Source organism: Citrus sinensis, chromosome 2 (genome assembly GCF_022201045.2).
Source record: "Citrus sinensis cultivar Valencia sweet orange chromosome 2, DVS_A1.0, whole genome shotgun sequence".
NCBI classification, from domain to species: domain Eukaryota; kingdom Viridiplantae; phylum Streptophyta; class Magnoliopsida; order Sapindales; family Rutaceae; genus Citrus; species Citrus sinensis.
The window spans coordinates 25897838-25921115 of NC_068557.1; the positions used below are offsets into that span (position 1 = coordinate 25897838).

A 23278-nucleotide genomic window follows, 5' to 3' on the forward strand; every position below is an offset into this window, starting at 1 on the left:
GGATTTTTTTTTAATTAATTTTTTGGAAGCAAAAATATAGACCGGAATAGTTAACTAATAATTGAATTTTAATTTCTTTGTGTTATTATGTTCTTTCTATTCATTTTTTTTCTATATAATAAATATTAAATTATAAAAATAACATAGAAAGGCCATTTAAATAAGCGTAATAAAACCTCAGTTAAAACACAAACACTCACATCAGAGAGTCTCTGCGTAATGGCTTCTCTTGCAACTTCTTCATTCTCTTCGCTGCAGTTCCTCCCGCGACCCAAAATTCCCCAACCACCCTTCTCCTCTCCTTCTCTTTTGCTCCGACAAAGAAGAACAACCTATCAGTTTTCCTCCCTCGTCGTTTCTGCCCAAAACGACAAGAAGTCAACAACTACAAAGGAAGTGAAGAAGAAAGCAGAGGAAGTTGAAGTGGAAGTCGAAGAAGAGTTGCCATGGATTCAGGAGAAAGCTTTGGACTTGGTGGAGTTCACTGGGTCAGTCACCCAAGCCATTCCTGGTCCCAGGGTCGGCCAGAGCAAATTGCCTTGGATTCTCGCCGTCCCATTAGCTTATGTTGGCGTTAGCTTTGTCATTGCTTTTGTCAAAACAGTCAAGAAGTTCAATTCTCCTAAGTTCAAACGCAAGAAATTGGTTAGTGGAATTATCTCTAAACCCATCTTTTCAATTTCTTATTTTTGCTTAAAGTAAATGAGAAGAAGAGATTTTTACTCTCCATTCCCTGTCATTTTGTTTTGAGAACTAGGATATGTTTAGTGTTGATGTTTTGTTGTTTTTAATCTGAATGAAATCACCATCAGTTGCTTAAAATGGGTGTTTCCCGAATATTTTAGTTGTTTCAAAATTAAGTAGAAGCACAGCAGCTACATGTTAGATTTCTTCACTCTGATTGAGGGTGTTGCTAATTTGAGATTATGTATGTTTAGGTCAACAAGAATGCAATGGTATGCAAAACAATAGATGAATTGTTCCAGAAAGGAGGAGATGCAGTAAATCCACCTGCTTTAAAGGGGTTAGTGCAAAAGGTGAGATACATGACACTGATGTTGGAATATTCATCTGTATTATATAATATCAAGTTTTGAGACATATGATGCTTGATTGTCGCTCTATTGTTTCTTAGATTTTGATACCAATTGCTAATTCACATCCAGACAGGTTTTAGCATGGAAGATGTTCTGCGGAAGTACATTCGTTATGCATTGAATGAGAAACCATTTAACCCGGATCTGGTTGTTAACTTAATCCAGCTCAGAAAAGCTTCTATGCTGGATGACTCCCAGGTTGCTGAAATTTTGAATGAAATCTCAAGGCGTTTTGTTCGAGAGAAAGGTAACTTTGGCATTGCACAGCTTTTAGTTCATACTATTGTTTTTATCCTGTGTGGCAATTATCTGTTGATTTCATATTGATCTATAAAGCATACCATCTTTCACTTTTGTTTTATTCTAGATGAAGATGCATTGGATGAACAACCACCAATGCAGGCTTTGTTTGTATTCGATCCTGTTCATAACATCTGCTGTTTTCTTCATATGAAATGGTGCAAGAGGTGGGTAATTTGTGTACCAATTGTATCAAACTAAGCACTACAAGAAGTGGATATGAAAAGAATTCATACTTGGTGTTTATTGTGGCCTATAAATCATTCCAGTGCATGTTTCCTGGGGTTTTCGTAATATGCCAGTTAGGTAATTTGTTTTTTATATTAGTGTTAGGTAATTTCGTTCTTTAGTTGAAATTTCAAAGAAATAGTTTTCTTTCATATAAGATTTGGGTGATAAAATTGGAAATATTGCTTTTTAGTCTTTCAAGCCTTGCGCATGTTTGCGAAATCCTGGGTAATTTTCATTTGGTAATGTTCAATTCTTTTAGGACTTGCATGAAATCTACGTGCTAAACATTTTTCTGCTGCGATTGCATATCATGGCTTGTTAATGCATGCCTAAAACTGTAGCTCAAGTAAGATTCTGGTTTGACTTGCATTATGCTTGCGGTTGTCATAAAGATGCAGTCATTGCGCTGAAGAGACGGGGAAATTATATTTGGAGCATAGTTCTGTAGGAGTTTTATCCTGAAAAGTAGCAAATGGACATCCAACTAAAAACCTTAGTCCGAGAAATCCATGAATGTAATTTATGATTTCCTGTCACATTTTTCTTTCTCTTTATGCTTCTTTTCTTCCTGGTTACTGGTATGGTGAACATGGAAATACTGAATGACCAGACAAATTGATTCATTACTATATTTGAAGAATTGCCCCAGCATTGATGATTATCTTTTTTTCTTTTTTTTTCCTCCCTCAGGTCCAGTTGTCATGAATATGTCTGGGTACTCTGAAAAGGGATTTAAGAGAAAACTTGCTGTGCAGGCCCTTTTTGGAAAAGTTTTCTATCTGTCTGAGGTAAATAATGAAACATCTGTATGGTGACCTTTTATTGACTCCTATTTCTTGCTTCAACTGTTTTTGGCCTTGTTTCTTTTTTCTGTGAAACATAATTTTAGCCCTTATTCTGTTAATCTTTATGAGAGGGCTTGAAAACTACCTTTTGAAACAAGTCATTCTTTCTTATTCTGTTGAAATGGGTGTTTATTCTGGGAAGGGTCTCTGATATTGCAGCTCTCATTTTTGTATGAAATTTGATTTGATATAGACATAGGGATATGGGCCTAAATCTGTTGAACAATTCAAGCTGCCTTTTTCTTTTGTTTTTAGTTCGGTTTAGGTTATGTCCCCGCAGTGCTTCCTGCGGGTTGAACTGTGCACTTGGTCTTCTCAAATATTTGTGCTCAGGGATGACATGGTTTCTTTGATATTCTGAATCTTATTTTAGTCACAATATCTGCATTTGTATGGGTAAAACAATGATCTTTTGTGTAATCCACTTGCATGTGGTTTTCCCATTTAATTCCACTTTTTTGCTGGACTGAAGTACTCTCCAGATGCTATATTTGAATTTGATTTCGATAGAACTTCATTAAATTAATACTCGATAAGTTGATAACCTCGATTAAATAATAGTTTCGGTCCCAATCTGGGGCCAACATGATAAATAATAATTTGACAAATTTATTCGATAATAAATTTTCAAAATGATCTTATTTTTCTATGAGATCCAATTAATACATAAACTAATAATTAATTAATTTGAAACTAAATACATATGATTAGCGTATGGATTTTTTTTTTTTTGGCTGTACTGACATAATGTTTTATGCATTTAATCAGTTATTGTTGTATTCTATATGCTATGTTAAGAAAAATAAGAGAGAAATCGGCTTAATATATTGTTTCTAAAAAGTCTTTTCCTATGAGTTACCATTTAATCGTAATCTAGTTAAAGAATTATCAAGTGACTAATTTACTCAATCAATATCAAGCTTAACAGAATCACTGCATTCTTTAATTAGACTACCTCTATACTTAATAAAAATTCATATTATGAACGTGATATCATCTTTATTAATTAATAATTATTAATTTATCGATATATTAATATTTGTTAAATTAATAGATTTTTCGTGAACTAAGGCTATTAATTTATCAGGATTCTACTGTTGCTTGATTACTTTTAATTTGTGTGTACTTACTCTGAATAAAATTTTCTGTTGACTGTGCTTTTGGTTCTAACTTTTTGGTTCAGCTGCCAGAGTTCTGTTCAAGGGATAGCTCCTTGATTGTCAAGGAAATATTTGGGGTGACAGAGTAAGCCTTCATTCTTGCAGACTTTATTCTTTTATTCAGCATTTCCAAGTTGAGAAGAAATTCTAAATGTTAGCCATGCTCACCATAAATTATGTCTCCTGTTTGATCTGTGCTCAGTGAAGATGCAGACAAGCTACGGCAACATACTCTCTCAGAAGCTGGGGACATGGACTCACTTGAGAAGATGGTTAACGATTCTGATTCAGAAGAAAATTCCAATGAGAACTCATCCGAAGCTGCTCCTTGATTTACGGTACCAAGCTGAAAGTCTCTTTATTTAGAGAAGAGGAAAGACAAAAGTTAAACGAAAGGTTAATTCTAGGTGGTTCTCCAAATAGGAATTGTTCGTAGCAAAGTCTTCTCTACAACACATCATCTTCTTCTCCTGGATCTTGAAAACTTAAAATTTTTTGGTGAGATTGTGAGTTCTTATTCTGTCACATACAATGCAATTTTATACCGTTTGTCTGAACAATTTTGGTAGAAACGATGATCTTGTGTATTCGGATGCACAATTAGGGGGGGGGGGGGGAAATCATCCGTCTTTTGTGTTATTTATCATTATGTCAAAAATAATTCAAATTAACAGCTGTACATTTCTTCACTAAATGACATCCATACAATTAACAGATTGAATGATTTGAATCACACAGTAGCCATTCAAATTACAGGTCATATTATTGTAAATTTATAATTAACTTAGTGAAATAGTCAACAGTTTTGGAAGCTCTTTTTGTTTTGGAAAATTTCAACTCATCCCCAAATGTTTTGATATAATTCAGTAAAAAATTATAATTTTAAAAATTATTTTATATATTAAAATATTATTAGTCTCTAGACAAATTCTTTTATTTTATATTTGTATTCAGTAAAAAATTTTAAAGTCAATTTTTTAATTATTATATACGAAGGATATAATGGTTAAGAAAGAGATTTTAGTGTCTTCTATCTAAAATTTGGGAGTCTTCTTAATTATTTTTCTAAATCTTGCGGGTGTATATGTTATTTTTTTTATTTTACTTCTATTCTTCTCATTCTTTCTCAAAAATTACATGCACCTCTTTGTTTTTTATTTTTTACTGAAAAAAATTAGGAAGATAAACTTTAAATACTTATTTTTTATCTGAAATTATAATTATACATATATTACTTATAAATTTTCAACAATAGATTTACTACGTTCACTAATGGATAATTTTAACGGCAATTGGAGCGTGTTTTAAGTTTTCAATACGCTAGAAGTTTTATTGAAGTATGTCAAAACCTTTGGGGGTGGATTAAAATTTTCCCCTTAGTTTTGGTCCTTCTGGATACAAATATCCATGTGGCTAACTGGGAAGTAAGCCACAATTTAGATATTACAGTTGAAACTACCGAACGAATTAAACAGCTATCGACTGAATTGAATTCCAGGCGGAGAAATCGAAGCCCACGACGCTGAACTAACGCTTACAAAAAAGGGGGAAAATTGAGAAACCAAACTTTATTATAAACGAGCTTGAAAATTTTAGCATTTTGTTTCCACAGCCAGAAAACGAAAACAGCAGAATGATTCATCAAGCGATTTGGAAACCTTCAAATTCAATTTCATATTCAATCCCGTCGAAAATCCGGTGCGAGTCAAGAACTGACACGGTGAAGATGAAGCCACCACAAAGACAACAAATGGGTCTGCACACGGGGAGAGATCCGGATGTGAAGAAGCCGGAGTGGCTGAGACAGAAAGCTCCACAAGGTCAGAGGTTTCAAGAAGTTAAAGAATCTCTTTCCTCATTGAAACTCAACACTGTTTGCGAGGAGGCCCAGTGCCCCAATATTGGAGAGGTCTCTGAATTTATCTGAATTTGTTCAATGTTGTGTTGTTTGAACACTTTTTCTTTCCCAACTTCTACTAGTTGTAACGTATTGGATTTGGGTGTGACTTTTTTTTTTTGGATAGAGGATTTAGGTGTGACTTAAGCTGAATGTTTGATTTTTTTTATTATTTTTTTGGGCAGTGTTGGAATGGAGGTGGGGACGGCATTGCAACTGCAACGATCATGCTTCTTGGAGACACCTGCACCCGCGGCTGCAGGTTTTGTGCTGTGAAAACCAGCAGAAACCCTGCACCACCTGACCCGATGGAACCTGAAAACACTGCTAGGGCCATTGCTAGTTGGGGGTAGGTTTTAGAAAGTTCAGTGGTTTAACTTTATAGTTGGCAATCGTCGCCTAGTCGGCCAAATTGTCCATCAGCTGTCAGTAACATTAGTAACATACCTGCTGCTATAGTCTATAGAATATTTCATGTGTACTTTGGTAATGAATCGTGTAAAGTACCGTGAGTTCTTTGCTTATAATATAATGTTTTTCGTCAACCATTTCTTCTTTTGTTGACCTTGTAGTGATCAAGCATACCGTTCCTTCCCCACCCCCCAATGACACTCTATGAATGTATTTCCGAAGGACCATGATTCTCTCCTGATCTGATCATATCCTGAGCAAATAACTCAATTGTTGATTGGTAGTTAATAAATAAAAAAATAATAGAAGTTGAATCTTACCCATATACTACTACTAAAAAACACATGGCAGAAGATCTTGAAAAGTTCAAAAGAGATCAGATCAGGAGAGAATCTTTTTCCATTTCCGAAATAGTACTTGAGTTTGATATCTGGCTCTTGGTCTACTGTTCCATGAGACTTTGGAGGAATAGCAGTAACTTTTAGTTGATAGGATCCTCAGAGTTGATCCAGTTTTGAGAATGAATAGATTAATTGTTAAGTCGAAAGCTTTGAGTTGGTTAAACCATAAATATTTTGTCAAATATATTTAGAGGATACTTCTGCTATTCTGCCTGGTGCATCAATATGCATATTTGCAGAAATTAAAGCTGCTATTATCTTAACTAACAATTTTGCACATGGCTTGATTTTTGTAGGGTGGATTATATTGTTCTAACGAGTGTAGATCGTGATGATATTCCTGATGGTGGTAGTGGTCATTTTGCACGGACAGTCAAAGCTATGAAGGTCTGCATCTCATTCTTCCTGTGTTATTGAGTTGCTTTTTGACCGTTAGGTTCATCAAGATATTAATGGAGAAAGAGATTGGAGTTTGAATGAAAAACTTGATTGAATTTTCTACAACCCATTTGCAGAAACAGAAACCTGATATCATGGTTGAATGTTTGACGTCTGATTTCCGGGGTGACCTCAGAGCTGTAGAAACTCTAGTTCGCTCAGGCTTGGACGTCTTTGCCCACAACATTGAGACTGTGAAACGGCTCCAGCGAATTGTCAGAGATCCTCGGGCTGGGTTAGTTTCTTGTTTATGAGATTTTATATTAAATTTTGTTTTACTTCATCAATGAATTGACTGGCTTAAGGATTAGTATCACTAACTGAAAGAATGGTTTGATTAGATCAGTTGCTGTTCATTATTATTGATTGCAAGTCCTAATTCTGCTATATAGTTTGGTAATGCAGGTATGAACAAAGCCTAGAAGTTCTAAAACATGCTAAGTTAAGCAAGAAGGGTCTGATAACAAAATCATCTATAATGCTGGGCCTTGGAGAATCTGATGATGATTTGAAGGAAGCAATGGCTGATTTAAGGTCTATAGATGTTGATATTCTGACACTTGGGCAGTATCTTCAGGTAAGTTTAAATGCAAACATTCTGCAATGTATATCTATATAAATAGCAGAGCCAGAGTCTTAGCTCATTTTTAAGCTGGCTGCGTTCTTTCCTGTTATGCCAGTTTTGCAAAGCTATCTTACGACTGCTCGGTGCTTGCATTTATTCCTACTAACTAGTTGAACATTAACTGTTAGTTGGTCATATTTCTGCAGCCAACGCCACTACATTTGACAGTCAAAGAATATGTTACCCCAGAAAAGTTTGATTTCTGGAAGGCATATGGGGAGTCTATTGGATTCCGTTATGTAGCCAGTGGACCCCTGGTAAGCTGGTTCTAGTCTTAAGCTTTTAGCAATTCTAATGTATTTGAAGTTTATTCTGACATGAACATACATTTTGGTGGACTTTCAACATTGCAAATTGGATGATTATCAAGATCAATTAGTTTCTTGCAAAGTGGGCAAAGATTAACTGACTTATTCAATATGTTGTTTTTCTAGGTTCGATCATCTTACAGGGCGGGGGAGCTCTTTGTTAAGACCATGGTGAGAGAAAGGGCTAAAAACACTGTTGCTATGCCATAGTGGATTTTGTTCATCGATTTTAGCCTACAATGATATCTACCAAACAAATCAAAATTATGCGGCAGAAAAGCTGCTGTCAGAGCCTAGTGATTGCGATGTGGCAGGAAATTGTTTTGGGTCGACATTTTGCCATGATTCTTTACACGTGATTTATTTAGTCGAGCTGCATCCTGATCCTGCAGTCCTTTTCTTAGCCATTTTATTCAAATTTTCGTTTAATATTTTGATCACAGTCATGGGACATTTATGTGTAACATTATTATACATCTCATAGCGTTCGATACTTCAAAAAAATTTACATTGATGCATCAAGAAGTTAGACTCGTCCCTCTATATATACATAATTTTTTTTCTCAAATAATCATTAAATGTTTTCTGATATATTAAATGTGTCGTGAGATAACTAGAGTGAATATAAATGTCGAATGTCTTCAATAAAAGTAATTAACATAAAAATGTTGGCATAAACTCTTAAGAAGTTAAGAAATTATTAAAACAAATCCACCCCACCATCATAACCGTAGTTAACGTTAAAAAAAAAAATGTCGGCATTAACACTTGCTTAACACTAAGTTTTTAAAATGCAGTTGTAAAAAAACTTGTTAATAAATTGATGTCAGAAAACATAAATTGAGTATTTGATAATATCCCTTTTAACTTACACTGCCATTACAATAATTTTTTAACATAAAAAGAAGAAACTTAGAAAATCAATAATTATTTAAAAAAAAAAGTATGAAATGATTTAATTCGAACAAAATTCAAAGGGCTCTTAAAGTTGCTAAGGAAAGACCTAGAAAAAGAGAAAGATAGCAGACTAAATCGTTAAAACTCTTAAACTAAATAATCTCTACAAATAATAACATCAATATTAGTAAAGATGAAGGGCGGAGGCCATATAAGAGTAGAGGGTACATGGCCCCTGCAGAATTTTAAAATTTTTTAGGTTTTTAAATAAAATATGAAAAATTAATGTAAAATGTCTACACTGGCCCCTATATAATTAATGTATAAAATTTATATATTAGATAATATTGTAATTTTACTATTAACCCCACTAATGATAGCATCAAAATAACAAGAAACAAATCAGTCAAGGCCAAAAGAGTCACTAACTATGGCATCAAAATAATTAAAACAAAAAAGAAAAAAGAAATCAGCCAAGACCCAGAACATTAGCCAATGAAGATCGTGAATAACATATCCCAAAAATCGCTAGTGACTCAACAAAAACCCCTAAATTTCTGACAATTTCACCGCAGCAAACATGAGAAAGTCATTAAAAATTAATCAATATTTCAAAAGAAAAAATACTGAAAATTTAGAAGTCAATACCAATTCTCCAAATTCTGAAAATTCACAAGTCACGCTTACCAATTCACTAAATTTTGGAAATCCACCTTTTAAATATCCAATAATTGAGACAAATCCAGTTGATACTCGACTTTTGAAGTGTGATCAAGGATTGCATCCACAAATATGGGTTTATGATGTTAATCAACCGGATGAAATTCGCAAAGCATACTTAATGGCTGGTCCATACCAACCAAGACTTTGAGAGTATCTGAAATCTGGACCAAAAAAGCATCCCCATCGTTTTCAATCTGCATGATTCGATTTTTTTTCCTTCTTGATGTGAATATTCACCTATAAAAAATGCTGCTTTTGGTCTACCATGTTATCTCTTTAATACACCATATGCACAATCAAAACATATTACTTATACTGTTGATGGATTTAATGGTTGGAGAAAGGTTAAAGATGAGAAAAATTGTGTCTTCTTTAATCAGTGGGAAAAAATCCCAATTCAACTCATAAAAAGCCTGAAAAATCATGTGAGGATTTGGTGAGGCAATCTTTACATCTATCACAGGTATTTAATCATTACTCTTCTTAAGAAATTGAAAATAATAGAATGCAATTAAAAACTACAGTTGAAGCAATTAGATACTTAGCTTTTCAAGTTTGTTCTTTTAGAGGCCATGATGAGAGCAAAAAAATCATTAAATTGGGGAAATTTTCTTCAATTACTTAAAGTATTTGCCTCTAATAATGAAAAGATTGCAAAAGTTATACTTGAAAAAGCTCCAAAATATGCCTCCTATACATCACCAAATATTCAAAAAGAAATTTTACATGTCTTTCCAATGAAAGTGAAAAAGGCAATTCGTGAAGAAAAAAAAAAAAAGATGCAAAGTTTTGTTTAATTGTAGACGAATCATGCAACGAATCGAAGAAAGAATAGATGGACATAGTTTTGAGATTAGTTGATAGAGACAGTTTTATGCGAAAACATTTTTTTGGACTTGTTCATGTCTCTAACACTTCTGCAGTGACTTTGAAAGATGGGATATACTCTCTATTGTCTCATAATAATTTAAATATTCAAAATATTTGAGGGCACGGATATGATGGTGCAAGTAACATGCGAGGTTAGTGGAATGTTTTACAAACTTTAATTTTGAAAAATTGTCCATGTGCTTACTACATTCGTTGCTTGGCTCATCGACTATAATTGGCTTTAGTTATGATATCTCATGAGGTTGTTTTTATTCATCATTTCTTTACTGAGTTGATTTCTATTGTGAATATTATTGGTGCATCTTGTAAGCGCAATGATGAACTCAAACGTGCTCAAGCTGCTGACATTGAGTACATGATTTCCATTGATGAGCTTGAGAGTGGGAGAAGGCTTAATCAAATTGGCACTTTACAAAGGCCTGTGAATACTTGGTGGAGTTCTCATTTCATATCAGTCTCTAATTTAATAAAAATGTTCAGCACAACATGTTCTTTTCCACTTAATATGATTGAAGATGACACTAATGTTTGCAACGAGGAGATGTTGATGTTGTATATTAGGTAATGACTACTTTTGAGTTTGTCTTTGTCTTGCACCTTATGAAATAAATTATGACAATCACTGATAAACTTTGCCAAGCTTTGCAATCTAAATCTCAAGATATTTTACATGTTATGCATCTTGTTTCATCAACTAAAGCACTTATTCAGAAAATTAGAGGTGATGGCTGGACTACTTTACTTGATCAAGTGAAATTATTTTGTGAGGCAAGAAAAATAGATATTCTAGAAATGAATGCTCATTATGTTGTAAGACAAGGTCGAGCTCAACATCAAGAAGATAACTTTACTATTGCAGAACATTACAGAGTAAATTTATTTTATGCTGTTATAGATTGCCAATTACAAGAGTTAAGTAGTCGATTTAATGAACATGAAGTGTAGTTGCTTATACTTAGTTCAGCACTTGATGTAGGAAGTCTTTTAGAATTGGTGATGTTTTTCAATTAGCTGTCGAATTTTATCCAGCAGACTTCATAAATGTTGATAAAATGAATTAAAAAATTCAACTTGAGCATTATGAGTACAGTATAGTTCAACATCTAGAGTTCAAAAGCTTGTTGACCATTTCGAACTTGAGCCAATGGTTAGTTAGTACTAGAAAAGCAACAATATTCCCCCTTGTCTATAGAATAATTCTTCTTGTGCTAACTCTTCCAGTATCTACTGCAACTACTGAACGATCATTTTTGGTTATGCGTATAGTAAAGACAAGACTTCACAACAAAATAGAGGATGAATTTCTTACAGATTCATTGATTATGTACATTGAAAGGGAAATTGAAAAAAAATTAAGCATTGAATCAATAGTTAATGAGTTTCGAGATATGAAAGAATGTCGTGTTCCATTTTAATGTTGGAGATACTGATTTTCTTAGGTTTAGTATCTTATGTTAAGAATATTTTTAGCTTGAGGAAGCTTTTTCCCTCAACAGTTATGACGGTTTCTTTTTAAGTTTTTATTTTCTTTTGATAGCCTCTGCGCTTTAAGACTTGGAATTTTGTATGGGCGGAAGCTCTTTTGCTTTGTAATTATCTTCCTTCATGAATTATAAATGTAATTTTTTTAATATAGTATCTTACTATTTTTTTTTTTTTTTTGATGATTTGGTTTGGTTGTAATTTATGATCGGGTCATGTAGGAACAAGATTCAAGTCTACCAGTCTGTTAGGATGCCTCAACTGCATACATCACTGCACTTTCACTTGACACCTATCATAATGATAAACGGCTCGTCTCGCCGTGACCTCTTGAATTCTCAAAACTTATGTGGCTCCATCCCCGCAGGGGCAGAGAACCCGTCGCTGTCTCAACTGTACTACCTTAAAAAACTAATGAATATCAAGAAATTAATTATTACTAATCACAAAAACTACATATGAATATCAATATACATTTATATTTTAACAAGTTAAGGATGTTGCTAATATCAATGGATGATTTAACTAAAAGAAGAGATTGATCGTAAAAGTTTCATAGTATCATTGTTGGGATCCACCACAAATTAGGTAGTAGAAACATTACACATAATTATCAGGGTTATTATTTCTTTTTCTTTTTCCTACCATAATATTTCACAGTAATATTGGATACTCTTAAAATACTTCTAAACATATTGTTAATATAATTCGATTTAATTTAGTTAAGAGTATAGTTATTTGAACTCATAAAATATTATTTGCATTCATTTTTAATAAATTTTTATATTACTAAAATATCCCAATATTTTTTTATCACTACATATATATTTATTAATTTTTATTAGTAAGATAAGTCAAATGCTATAGTATACCTTAATCTCCTTCTTCTCAACAATATCACTATCATTTCTTTCAATTTTTTTTTCTTGTTTTACTTTGCTTATAGAATCACTGCAAATAATATCTGCAAAACATAATACTTATTTTAATACATATAATATTTTTCTATTTTTCCCTCAATGCTATGTTAGATTGTTGGCCATTTCAACGGCCTCCAACATGCTGAAAAGAGTATTATGATTTGGATTATGAAGTTAACCAAATTTTCCAAATAAAAGAATGGAGAATAGAGCGAAGATAAATAAGAATGAAAAAGGAAAAAAAAAAAAACACAAAGAATGGGTGGAGGGTTTCAAGAGAAAACTAAAATAGAATAAGAAAGATATGACTTTGGGATATCAAAGGGTTTACAGAGTAAAAGTTTAAAATTAATAATTTGGTAGTGGGCAAATTAAGAGAATGGATGTTAAGAGGAATTTGGTGCTTTGCTTAATGACTAAGTGCATGTTTGGTATAACTTATTTAATGACTATAAGTGCTTATTTAATCTCATAAGCTCTTATCATAATTTTGTTATTGTTTGATTGTTTTTCTAATAGAGCTTTTGAAGCTTAAATAAATTATTTTGCCGCTACTAGTAAAAGCTCAAATTTTAGACTTTTGCGAGTAGATGTTGAAAAACTATTTTTAAATGTTAAAATATCTAAAATATCCTTTATTTATTTAACAATTTTATTTTATTCTTTTTATAACATAACTTTAAAAAGTTTGCCTATTAAAATAATTTTATAAATTTTTAATAAAAACTCTTATTGAAAACTAAACAACTAAAGTTTTTTTGGTAAAATCTCTATTTATAAAAGTTCTACTTAAATAAATTTTACTTAAAAAGTTATACCAAGCAAAGCCTAAATCTCATGTATGTTAATCCTGGTTTATTTGCATTATAAGCATTAAAACCAAATTAGACTTTCAAAATAAGATTGGGTGAAGTGTGAAAATTCCCATTTGGATAATAAAGAAACAAATAATGTCAGAAAACAACACTAAAATTACAAGGAAAGAACCAAAGTCGCAACCAAGCCATTTTTCTATTCAATGGTTGCATATTCTTGAATTCTTGAGGCGGTTACCGGCACACCAAGATATATAAAATTCACATTTGCAATCACATATAGGCACATTTCTTGTATTTTCTTTAAGAGTTTTGCGGAGAAAGATAACAACGGAGTACGTGTACAATTGAACCCACACGTAACATACTGGTGGCATACGCTCACAATCTCACATGCCTATGCCTGTGCTGTGGGCTGTGGCTACCCCTTTTGAGCTTTTTCTTTCTCTCTATCCAATACAAGCTTTGATAGATTGATTCCTCTGCCAACTTCCCCAAAGAATCACATAAAAATTACATGATCTTGTTAACTTACCCCCCTTGTATTTATATTATTAATTTTGTTGTCACTCTTGTCTATACAATTACATTTACCTTTCGGTGCTCCGCTGTCGCCTTTTTCTTCGTCCTCTTCTCTTTTTCTCTACTGTGCGCCTTCTCTCTTTCTGGTTATTTCCTCTTTTCACTCGAGTTTCTTTCTTTAATCGATTTCACGCGTTACTTTGTTGATTTTGCTTGTTGATTCTGATGATGGATTTACATATATATTTTTCGTTTTGCTATAGTTGACGGTATATCAGTTTGATTTTTTTTTTTGGTTCTTGGGTTCTTTATTTTGTTCGTCATCTTATCATGTATAGTCTTCTTTTGTTGGCAAGTAAACAAAATTCAGTCTTGGGTTGAACATTTCTTGTATTATGATGATGCTGATTGGATCTTGGTGCTTGTCCCATGTGTATCATACTTTGGTACTAATTGTTAGTGTCAATTTGTTATAAATGATTAATTGGTTCGTCATTAAAACTTCATGATGACTGTGGTTTCAAGATTTTTTTCATTTTCAGAGATGCATTTTGTTTGTAGGTAAGCTTGGTGTTTACTATGATCATCAGTATCATCTAGTTTGATCAAATTCCAAAACTTTTCAGCTTCAGTCTTATATGAGAAATGATCAAACACTCTTTGAATCACATAGCTAGTGGCATTAGTCGGCTAAAAGATTTTGCTTTGTCAATGCCTGTAACAAATGCTTGTTTTAGTGTTAGGCCGCAATGTGCTAAGTGTAGAGTCGGATTTAGAAAATTAACAACTGGCTCTTTCATTTCGTAAGGATTGGGTGATCATGTGTTTCTTTCTTTTCTTGTTTTCCTTGTCGTTCATCAAACCAGTTTATTTCTCAAGGAGACTGATTGAACATTAAATTAGATGTTCTAGTTTTCATATTAAGTCTGTTGTCATATCATTGCGCATAGTGATTTTGCTTTTGCTTGATGTGGCTTTTATAACATGGTGTTTTGTAGCTAAAATTTTGTGTCTCTCTATTCCTTCTGAGTCTCAATTGTTTATTTGTGCTCAATTATACTTTGCCTGCACTATGTGGAACATACCCTTTGGCTATCGCATGCCTGAATAGTGAATCTGAATTTCTTTTGGAAGTTTTTGATTGAAACCATCATCTGATCAAATTTTCTCCTCACATACTTTATTTCTTTTGATCTTTTAGAGTATATATGGGTTGACTTGGAAATTTCATGGGAGGTATAGAAGAGAGTGAACCACCACTGAAACGTGCGAAAGGGCCTGTAGCAGAATCAAAAAACTTAGCAGAAGACTCATCTGTTAAAGAATCTTCTGTTTGCTCTTTGGGAGACGTAATGGCTAGGCCACTAACCTCCCAAGGGGATGAAGAAAAAATTGGTTCAAAAGGTGTCATAAAGAAATCAGAGTTCATCAAAATCATAACCAGAGCATTGTATTCACTTGGTTATGACAAGAGTGGGGCCCTCCTCGAGGAAGAATCAGGAATACCAATGCACTCATCAGTGGTTAATCAATTCATGCAGCAAGTAATGGATGGCTATTGGGATGAAAGTATCATCACATTGCATATGATTGGTCTATCAGATGAAACAGCTGTGAAATCAGCATCTTTCTTGATATTGGAACAGAAATTTCTTGAGCTTCTAAGGAGGGATAAAGTTAGTGCTGCCCTAAATTCTCTGAGGAGTGAGATTGTGCCTCTTCAAATCAATATGAGCAGAGTTCATGAGCTTGCATCCTGCATTATTTCTCCATCAAAGTCTTTAACACTTGGAGACTCTGGTCAAGATACAGAGGATGAAAAGTCAAGGTCAAAGTTTCTGGCAAAACTGCAAAAGTTGCTCCCTGCTTCAGTTGTTATTCCTGAAAAAAGGTTGGAACATCTTGTTGAAAAGGCTCTTGATGTACAACGGGATTCTTGCTTGTTCCACAATACATCGGATAGTGATTTTTCTCTGTATTCGGATCACCAATGTGGAAGAAACCGGATTCCTTCGCAAACTTTGCAGGTTAGACTTGACACTGTAGCGATTGTTGTTTACTTGTGATGCCTTGCATGCCCCATATCCGTTTCTTTTCTTGTTTGATTGGCTATGAAATATTAGAGCATTGTTATTTTTCTTCCCTGTTATAAATAAAGATGATGCAGAAGAAAAGGGCATGATTGTTTTGTCTTGAGATTCCTTTTTGGCAGCTTGCTTAATGCAAAGGTTGTGCTCGATGGTGAAATATTTTGTTTGAATATGTGTGTTTAGGAAATTATTAATGGAACTTGGGATGTTTGTTGGTAACTTAGTTGATTAATATGAAATGGTTAGTATTTTGCAAACATTGGCGAGGAGGTGAGAGTTAAAAGAAATTCTGGAGTTCAAGTTGTGCTCATGTTGGACAATGATATCCATGAGGGGCACTTATTATAGAGTGGAAACAGTTTCCTTATGAAGATAGATGGTGTCTTATTTATAACCTCTTAATTTTTTTATCATTGTTGATATTGTTTTTATGACTATCATCGATAAATTAGTTTATAATACTTTTTTCACATATTATGTTACCTCGTAATATTTGTACCATGATTGGAGTGCACATTTATTGCAATGAATTGGTTTCGTACGACATTTGCAAAGGCTAGCATGACAATATCTCATTATACGAATGTAACAGATACTGGAAGCACACAGTGATGAAGTCTGGTTTTTGCAATTTTCACATGATGGGAAATATTTGGCCTCATCATCCAAGGATCAGTCAGCAATTATATGGGAGGTAAGTTCTCTTTTTGATTATTGGCTTTTGGTCATTGACATGCACTTTACAACCTCAGTGATAACTCCTGGAAATCTTGCCCATATGAGCACAAGATTGGTGATTAATATGCACTGGCCCTCATTTTCAAGCTTTCTATTTATTTATAGATAAAATGTGGAATTTGATAAGGACTCTATTTGCCCTAATGTGGTTTGATGGTGTAAAGTGTAGGGACAATACTTGGAAACTATTTGAGCAGATTTAAAGCAACCTATTTAACTTGACCGCAACTTTATTTAATATTTTATACATCACAAATTAGTTGTTCAGTCCATCTCTTGGAATTCTCCTTCCTTCCCAACTACATTCTTACTTAAAAAGTAATCGTTTTGAATTCAGAGCGTTGTAGTCAATCAAACGACTTAAGCTCTTGTGAGCTTTCAAATCCAGATCAAATGTGAACAATGGCCATTGTTGACTTAAGAGTTTAAACTTGGTAATCACTAACCTGACCAACATGACATAATCTGTATTTCAGTGTAACCAATAGCATTGCTATTATTTATGCCCAAATAAACTAGTTGTTTCAGTATAGTTTCCCACTATTCTCAATTGATGAACTTAAGATTTTCTCTTTTTAAGGTAAAAGAGGATGGTCAGGTGTCACTGAAGCATAGACTAAGTGGTCACCGGAAACCAGTGTTTACAGTATCATGGAGCCCTAATGACCATCAACTTCTTACTTGTGGACAAGAGGAGGCTATCAGGCGTTGGGATGTTAATTCTGGAGAATGTCTCCATGTTTACGAGAAAACTGGTGTTGGCTTGATTTCTTGTGGATGGTTTCTAGATGGTGGAGGAATTTTTGCTGGAATGACTGACAAGAGCATCTGCCTGTGGGATTTGGATGGAAGAGAGCTGGAATCTTGGAAAGGGCAGAAGACTCTAAGAATATCAGACATGGCTATAACTGATGATGGAAAGAGAATAATAAGCATATGCAGAGAAGCTGCTATTCTCTTGCTTGACAGGGAAGCTAATTTTGAGAGGTGGATTGAAGAGGAGGAAGTTATCACTTCATTTTCATTATCAAAAGATAACAAATACCTGCTGGTTAATCTTATAAACCAAGAAATCCATCTCTGGAGCATAGAAAGTGATCCCAAACTTGTTTCAAGGTACAAAGGTCACAAACGTGCTCGATTTGTTATTCGATCTTGTTTTGGTGGATTTGAACAAGCATTTATTGCCAGTGGGAGTGAGGATTCACAGGTAAATATTTTCCTTTCTTTTTCACCTTTTGCTAAGAAGATAAAATATACAAGCATGAAGGGTGCTTGATTAACCTATTATTTATTGCGAATGGGGTAAACAAATTAGAGAGAGAGAGAGAGAGAGAGGGAGAAAATCCAATTAGGAATTTTTTGATATTCTCAAAATTATATTTACGTAATTATGTATATACTTGCTGGAAATGGACACCATTCTACTCAAATGATTTGGCCAGGCGGGCTTGTGAATATTATTTCTAAAAGTGCATTCTTACTTTTCTTTCTCAACAATAAATATTGATGGTACTCTCTTTGCAGAATGTGCCAGAAATTCTATTAAGTGAATCTGTTGCTGCTGCTGCGTCGTCTTTAGATAATTTTGTTTCAAGTTATTTCTGCCTTCATCTTTTCTCCTTTTATTTGTATTCAGCAACAATGCTTAAATATTTATGTTTTTGATTGTAGAAGTATTGATATTGTTCATTTTAGTAATAGAATACCGGACAACGTTATTCCTTTAATATATGTAAGGAATAAGTGAATTCATGATATGATACCATGCGGCCTTCAAACTGGCTGATTCTAAGAGTTGTGAAAATCGTGGTTGGATTTTCCCTACAGAATTTTGTTCTAAAGCGTAAAACATTTCTCTCCTCTTCTCCCTCTGTCCTGACAGCACACTTTGTACTCATTTTGTTGGTTACTCTCTCTACTTTTTCTGTATTAGTAGTGTCTGGTGTGTATCTTTTTTGTGTATGAAGATGTAATTTAGATTCACATTTAAGGCATTCACATTTATTGTTATAGGTGTATATATGGCATAGATACACAGGAGAGCTCGTTTTGGCATTGGCAGGACATTCTGGGTCAGTTAATTGTGTGAGCTGGAATCCGGCAAATCTTCACATGTTGGCTTCGGCCAGTGATGATCGTACAATTCGAATATGGGGCTTAGATCAGATCAATATGAAGCATAGAGACCAGAGCAATGGCATTGTTCACCACTGCAATGGAAGAATTTGAAACAATTGCTAGAGCCAAAATTCCTTGAACGTCGTCATACAGAAATGTTCTTCTTTAGTTCATTTACATTTGTGTAAATTCTTTGAATGATTTGCTTACGTTCTTGGCATCTGTGGCAGGCAAAAAGCAAGTCATTTATGTAGCTGCTATCTGCCAATAGATAATACAAGGTTGACATCCATTGCCTTTTAATCTCTCTTTCAGTTCGCTTTAGATTTAGAAGCTGCACCATTAGATCAGTGATTTGTCTTCTTTTCCTGTCACTATCTTGTCTTCTTCTTCCATATTTCAGAAAAAAAGAAACTTTTCTTCTTCCTAGAAAAGCTATGATTGAAATGCGTACTTTCATCTGGAAAATTGTGTAATGTTTGCCATCAATTCATAGGACGAATAGTATTGCCATCAATTCATATGACTATCAAATATAAATTTTGCTTGAAACTGATAGCAATCACAATCTTAATACAGGATGATATGAAAATAATTAAAGCTGTGAAGAAATTACTTTGCATGGTGCTATCCTCTGGATCCGGCTTTTATCAAAGCTTTGTGACTGGAGTCAGTACATACATCTTGCATGAGTGACCGTCCACTTTAGCAGTCAATTTCCCTTGAAATTTTGTCTCAAGAGTACGATGCTGAGAAAATAAAAATTGAGTGAGTTAATCACCAAAAAGCATATTTTATTAAAGCAAGAAGTTATGTTTTACTCTCTCTGACATTTGACTGAAATATCTGCTTAATTTCTTTCCTCCCAAAGGTCTCTAGCTTCAAACAATGTATTATTTGACTTGATGCCAATGTCATCCCAATGTGCTGTCATCATGGAACTAAAAGTCTTTCGGCTCTCGAGCAGAACAACTATTCTGTTTCCAGAAAGAGGACCAGCCCATATCTGTTGATCATTAATTGCTACGAAAATGATGAGAGAGAGGAAACTTAAACTTCATAATCTATGCTTAGAAACTTCTAACACTTGGAGCCTACCATTCTTTCTCCTTGCATTCTAACTTTCTTTGCTTGAACACCCAAAGGATCTATCAAAATTCAGTAAATTCATATGTAAATATATTGCTTGATTGCTGATAATCATCTAGTATCAATGAAACCCGCATTGCTGATGAAATGATACCTTGATTAACAGCTATAACCTCCTCATTACCAATAATTGGCATGGTTTCTGCGGTAAGATTTCCTACATCGCATCCTAAAAGAAGTGGAGCCTGCAACATAGTACGCAAACATAAATGAAAAAGAACCCCTACATAGGTGAAATAATGGGGCTTATTCAGTGGATAAGTAATCAAGCAATTACCTTAGAGATAGCCCAAATGCTGAAATGCACTACATATTCATTGTACTTCATCCCACCATTGCCGACTTCTAGCATGTCTGGATCTGTTAAGAAGGAACAGATATCATTCAAATCACTGGAAGATGATGTACTTCATACTGACTGTAGCATTTACATTTCATTTCTACCCAAAACAACTATGGATACTCAGTTTTTAACCATCAGAAGCCTGTAGTATATCTGTACTGACCATTCCAACCACCAGGCTTGGCGTGATCAGCGTACACTTCATTCATGTCAGCAATTGTCAGCATTCTACAGGATATCATACAAGAACCATTTAAATTCTTCATTGATCTCTGAGTTTTAGATTGCAGACTTTGTCAACTATATGAACACAACTTTGTAAGAAATTATTAGACAAACTAGATAAGTCAAGAATCCGATTTTCCTGTATAACAAAAAAGTGGTAGATGTATTTTTTTTTCTTACCTTGCCCATGAGTCTGAAATGTCATCGGTAGTCCTCCAGCTGTTTCTGATGTTAGAACCCCATAGAGCTGGGCGCATGTCCCCCCTAAGATAATGTGAAGAAAATAATTCAGAATTTAGACTTCCGAATAGAGTTAAGCCAAGTTAACACATTGCGCGTGACAGTAGTACCATTCACACATAGAGAAAAAGATGGGGCGCCCTGCCTTCTTCAAAGCATCGGACATTGCTCGGTACCTAACAGGAAATGATATTCTACTATTCATGAACTTCATCTTTCTACGGTCTAGTGGATATACAAAAAATGGAAAGTTGATAATTAAATAGAGTCGTGTTTAAGGTCACCTTATAGTTGGCCTTGTGTCGTCATTAAAACAGTTGTCATACTTCAAGTAATCAATTCCCTGCTCAAAAGCAATGTTACTCTCTATTCTATTATCCAATGAATTTGAAATTAGTACTGAGTTTAAAGTATTGATGGTAGGTTAATGCCTGCATGTTCTGCATTCATACCCATGAAGCAAAGTTTTTGGCATCTTGTTCTTCATGACCAAGTGAACCTGGCATTGTCCCTGAGCATGTTTGGTACCTTTACCAGTACAAAGAGAAATGAGTAAATTGTAAATTTTCTTATTTCTAACTTTGACATCAACAGACTGAAGATTGTAGTTTGTTAAGTAATCATCTTCTAATGTAACACAATAAATTTTGTCCATGTATTGGCCATTTGTCCAAATGTTTCAATTTGTTTGTTTAGTTGTCCATTCAGGTCCTTCATCCTTGAAAATGTTCCGGGAATCATTTAAAGGATTTTAACAAAAGAATTCTAATCAGAGAAATTTAAAAGCTCACCCTGAATCTGCGTAAATTCCTTATTTGAGGCCCTTGCTGTGAACATAATCTGCAAGAGCTTTGGTCCCAGATGGGAATGTAGTCTTGTTAGCAACTAGATTACCCTGACATTGATTAGGTAATGGTTTAGCAGCTATTTGAGTTAGAGAATCAAACATATGGAATGAACAGGATAGAGAAATCTGTGCAGGGCAATAACAAAGTATGATATGTTAATTATAGTGTAAAACACCTTGTTATAAAGGAATGACAGCTTATCATTGCAAGTTTAACTGATCATAATTGAGTGGAAGTCATCCTAAATGTTTCAATCATGAGCAACATGGACTATTTTTCCATAAATAACGAAAAAGAATAAATGATTTTATTGGTCTCTTCCAAATTTCATTTTCATTTACTCTCCTCCGGTCATCTCTTCCTCAACTGGCTAGAAGAACTGGAAAACATCGAACTCAAGGTCATCATATTCTAGCTATAATTTTGATGTCAGAACAAATATTCGGCAAAACCAGCGGCCACTTGTAGCTCTTCCAGAGAACTGATTCTGTATTGCTACTGAGAAGTTTATGTAGTAAAAACGAATGAGCTTTTGCAAAATTAAGGTAACCTTATCTGGCAAAATAAAGTATGAAAGTAGCTTATTTTACTTTAACATCTTCGATCATAGGGTGCCATTTCTGGAGAGATTTGAAGGGAATTGAAGGAGAGAATGGAAACAAACCTGAGAATCACGACTTGACTCCCCCCAACAATCATCTGAAAAATAAAAGAAGAGTGCATTGTAAGAAAAGAATTCATTGATACATGCAATGTAAACTTAACCATCACAGTGATTAAGATGTTTTTCCAAGCCAACTAGTTACCTATGTTGACATACTTATATCCAAGATTGGATAGTCCGCTTGATACAAAGACATCAGCTGTTATAGACAAAATTAATGTAATAATTAGCTATGTTGTAAATGTATAGTAACTTTAAGTAAAATGCTCATGGGTGAGCAAGGCCATCAACTCACCTGTTTCTCTAATGATCTTCTCGTTGATCTGGCAATGGAAGTGATTCCAACTATTCCACCTATCCCGAAGATAAAAATGAATTAGCTAACTTCAGAATTATGTTGCCTTCAAGGGAAGACTAATCGAAAACTCATGTTTTTGACAAAATTATTCCTAAAAAAGAATATGCATATAATAACATGCTGGCTATTACATATAAACTGCAGCTAAAGCAACCTTATCAACCGTAACTTTGACAAGAATCTGGAAATAGCAAACGGTATGCAAATGAAATTAATGTATTTGCATCGAGAGAGAGAGTGAGAGGGGAAAAAAAGGAGAGGAAGTGCATACCCCATGGGAGGAGTGAGACCAAGACCATTACTGAGAAGATTTCTCCTGTCACTACCATTGCTGTCTGCTGCAGATGATGAGACTATGAAGAGGACTGCAAGTAGGAACAAACAAGGAGCATAGCATCTTTCCATCATCTTCTTAGCCAAATCGTCAAATATCCATTGTAAGTTATGATTGATCCCAGCCTTTATAATATACATATCACTGCCATTATTAATGCCAACACGTGCTTTCTAGTCGAGCACACCCAGTAATGCGAACTTTG

The 23278-nt window shown here is 34.2% G+C and overlaps 3 protein-coding genes and 1 pseudogene across 8 annotated transcripts; 3 read left to right on the top strand and 1 right to left on the bottom strand.

Annotated features, from left to right (window-relative positions):
• The first annotated feature begins 165 nt into the window (after positions 1-165).
• LOC102614493 (hypothetical protein) lies at positions 166-4366 on the top strand. The gene is made up of 6 exons (XM_006468623.4): positions 166-645; positions 939-1037; positions 1167-1344; positions 2319-2416; positions 3657-3718; positions 3836-4366. Exons 1-6 carry the CDS (start codon positions 220-222, stop codon positions 3963-3965), a joined length of 993 nt encoding a protein of 330 aa, XP_006468686.1. The 5' UTR covers positions 166-219; the 3' UTR covers positions 3966-4366.
• Positions 4367-5042: 676 nt separating this feature from the next.
• LOC102614207 (lipoyl synthase, chloroplastic) lies at positions 5043-8242 on the top strand. 2 transcript variants are annotated; one of them, XM_025095675.2, is made up of 7 exons: positions 5043-5542; positions 5716-5879; positions 6639-6729; positions 6858-7015; positions 7186-7357; positions 7534-7662; positions 7840-8242. In XM_025095675.2, exons 1-7 carry the CDS (start codon positions 5267-5269, stop codon positions 7921-7923), a joined length of 1074 nt encoding a protein of 357 aa, XP_024951443.2. In that variant the 5' UTR covers positions 5043-5266; the 3' UTR covers positions 7924-8242. The 2 variants fall into 2 exon arrangements, with proteins under 2 accessions (XP_024951443.2, XP_006468685.2); XM_006468622.4 differs by having other exon boundaries at positions 5045-5542; positions 7552-7662.
• Positions 8243-13744: 5502 nt separating this feature from the next.
• Positions 13745-19853, top strand: LOC102613121 (WD repeat-containing protein 26 homolog). Of its 5 annotated transcripts, XR_003064013.2 has the most exons (7): positions 13746-14109; positions 15165-15990; positions 16646-16747; positions 17372-18001; positions 18808-19193; positions 19492-19680; positions 19784-19853. XR_003064013.2 is itself a non-coding variant. In XM_006468621.4 (5 exons), exons 2-5 carry the CDS (start codon positions 15193-15195, stop codon positions 18457-18459), a joined length of 1671 nt encoding a protein of 556 aa, XP_006468684.1. In that variant the 5' UTR covers positions 13745-14109; positions 15165-15192; the 3' UTR covers positions 18460-18588. The 5 variants fall into 5 exon arrangements, 4 of the variants coding, with proteins under 4 accessions (XP_006468684.1, XP_024951262.1, XP_006468682.1 ...); XM_006468621.4 differs by lacking the exons at positions 18808-19193; positions 19492-19680; positions 19784-19853 and adding an exon at positions 18319-18588 and having other exon boundaries at positions 13745-14109; XM_025095494.2 differs by lacking the exons at positions 19492-19680; positions 19784-19853 and having other exon boundaries at positions 13746-14232; positions 18808-19215.
• Positions 19529-23269, bottom strand: LOC102613906 (alpha-galactosidase 1-like; annotated as a pseudogene).
• Positions 23270-23278: the final 9 nt, after the last annotated feature.

Excerpts from the sequence above, each read along its gene's own strand:
- LOC102614493 (XM_006468623.4), top strand. The coding sequence starts at position 220 with ATGGCTTCTCTTGCAACTTCTTCATTCTCTTCGCTGCAGTTCCTCCCG. Across the intron at positions 646-938 it reads AGTTCAAACGCAAGAAATTG|GTCAACAAGAATGCAATGGT; the intron begins GTTAGTGGAATT and ends ATGTATGTTTAG. Across the intron at positions 3,719-3,835 it reads GAAATATTTGGGGTGACAGA|TGAAGATGCAGACAAGCTAC; the intron begins GTAAGCCTTCAT and ends ATCTGTGCTCAG.
- LOC102614207 (XM_025095675.2), top strand. The coding sequence starts at position 5,267 with ATGATTCATCAAGCGATTTGGAAACCTTCAAATTCAATTTCATATTCA. Across the intron at positions 7,358-7,533 it reads CACTTGGGCAGTATCTTCAG|TTGGTCATATTTCTGCAGCC; the intron begins GTAAGTTTAAAT and ends ATTAACTGTTAG. Across the intron at positions 7,663-7,839 it reads ATGTAGCCAGTGGACCCCTG|GTTCGATCATCTTACAGGGC; the intron begins GTAAGCTGGTTC and ends TTGTTTTTCTAG.
- LOC102613121 (XM_025095494.2), top strand. The coding sequence starts at position 15,193 with ATGGGAGGTATAGAAGAGAGTGAACCACCACTGAAACGTGCGAAAGGG. Across the intron at positions 15,991-16,645 it reads TTCCTTCGCAAACTTTGCAG|ATACTGGAAGCACACAGTGA; the intron begins GTTAGACTTGAC and ends CGAATGTAACAG. Across the intron at positions 16,748-17,371 it reads AGTCAGCAATTATATGGGAG|GTAAAAGAGGATGGTCAGGT; the intron begins GTAAGTTCTCTT and ends TCTCTTTTTAAG.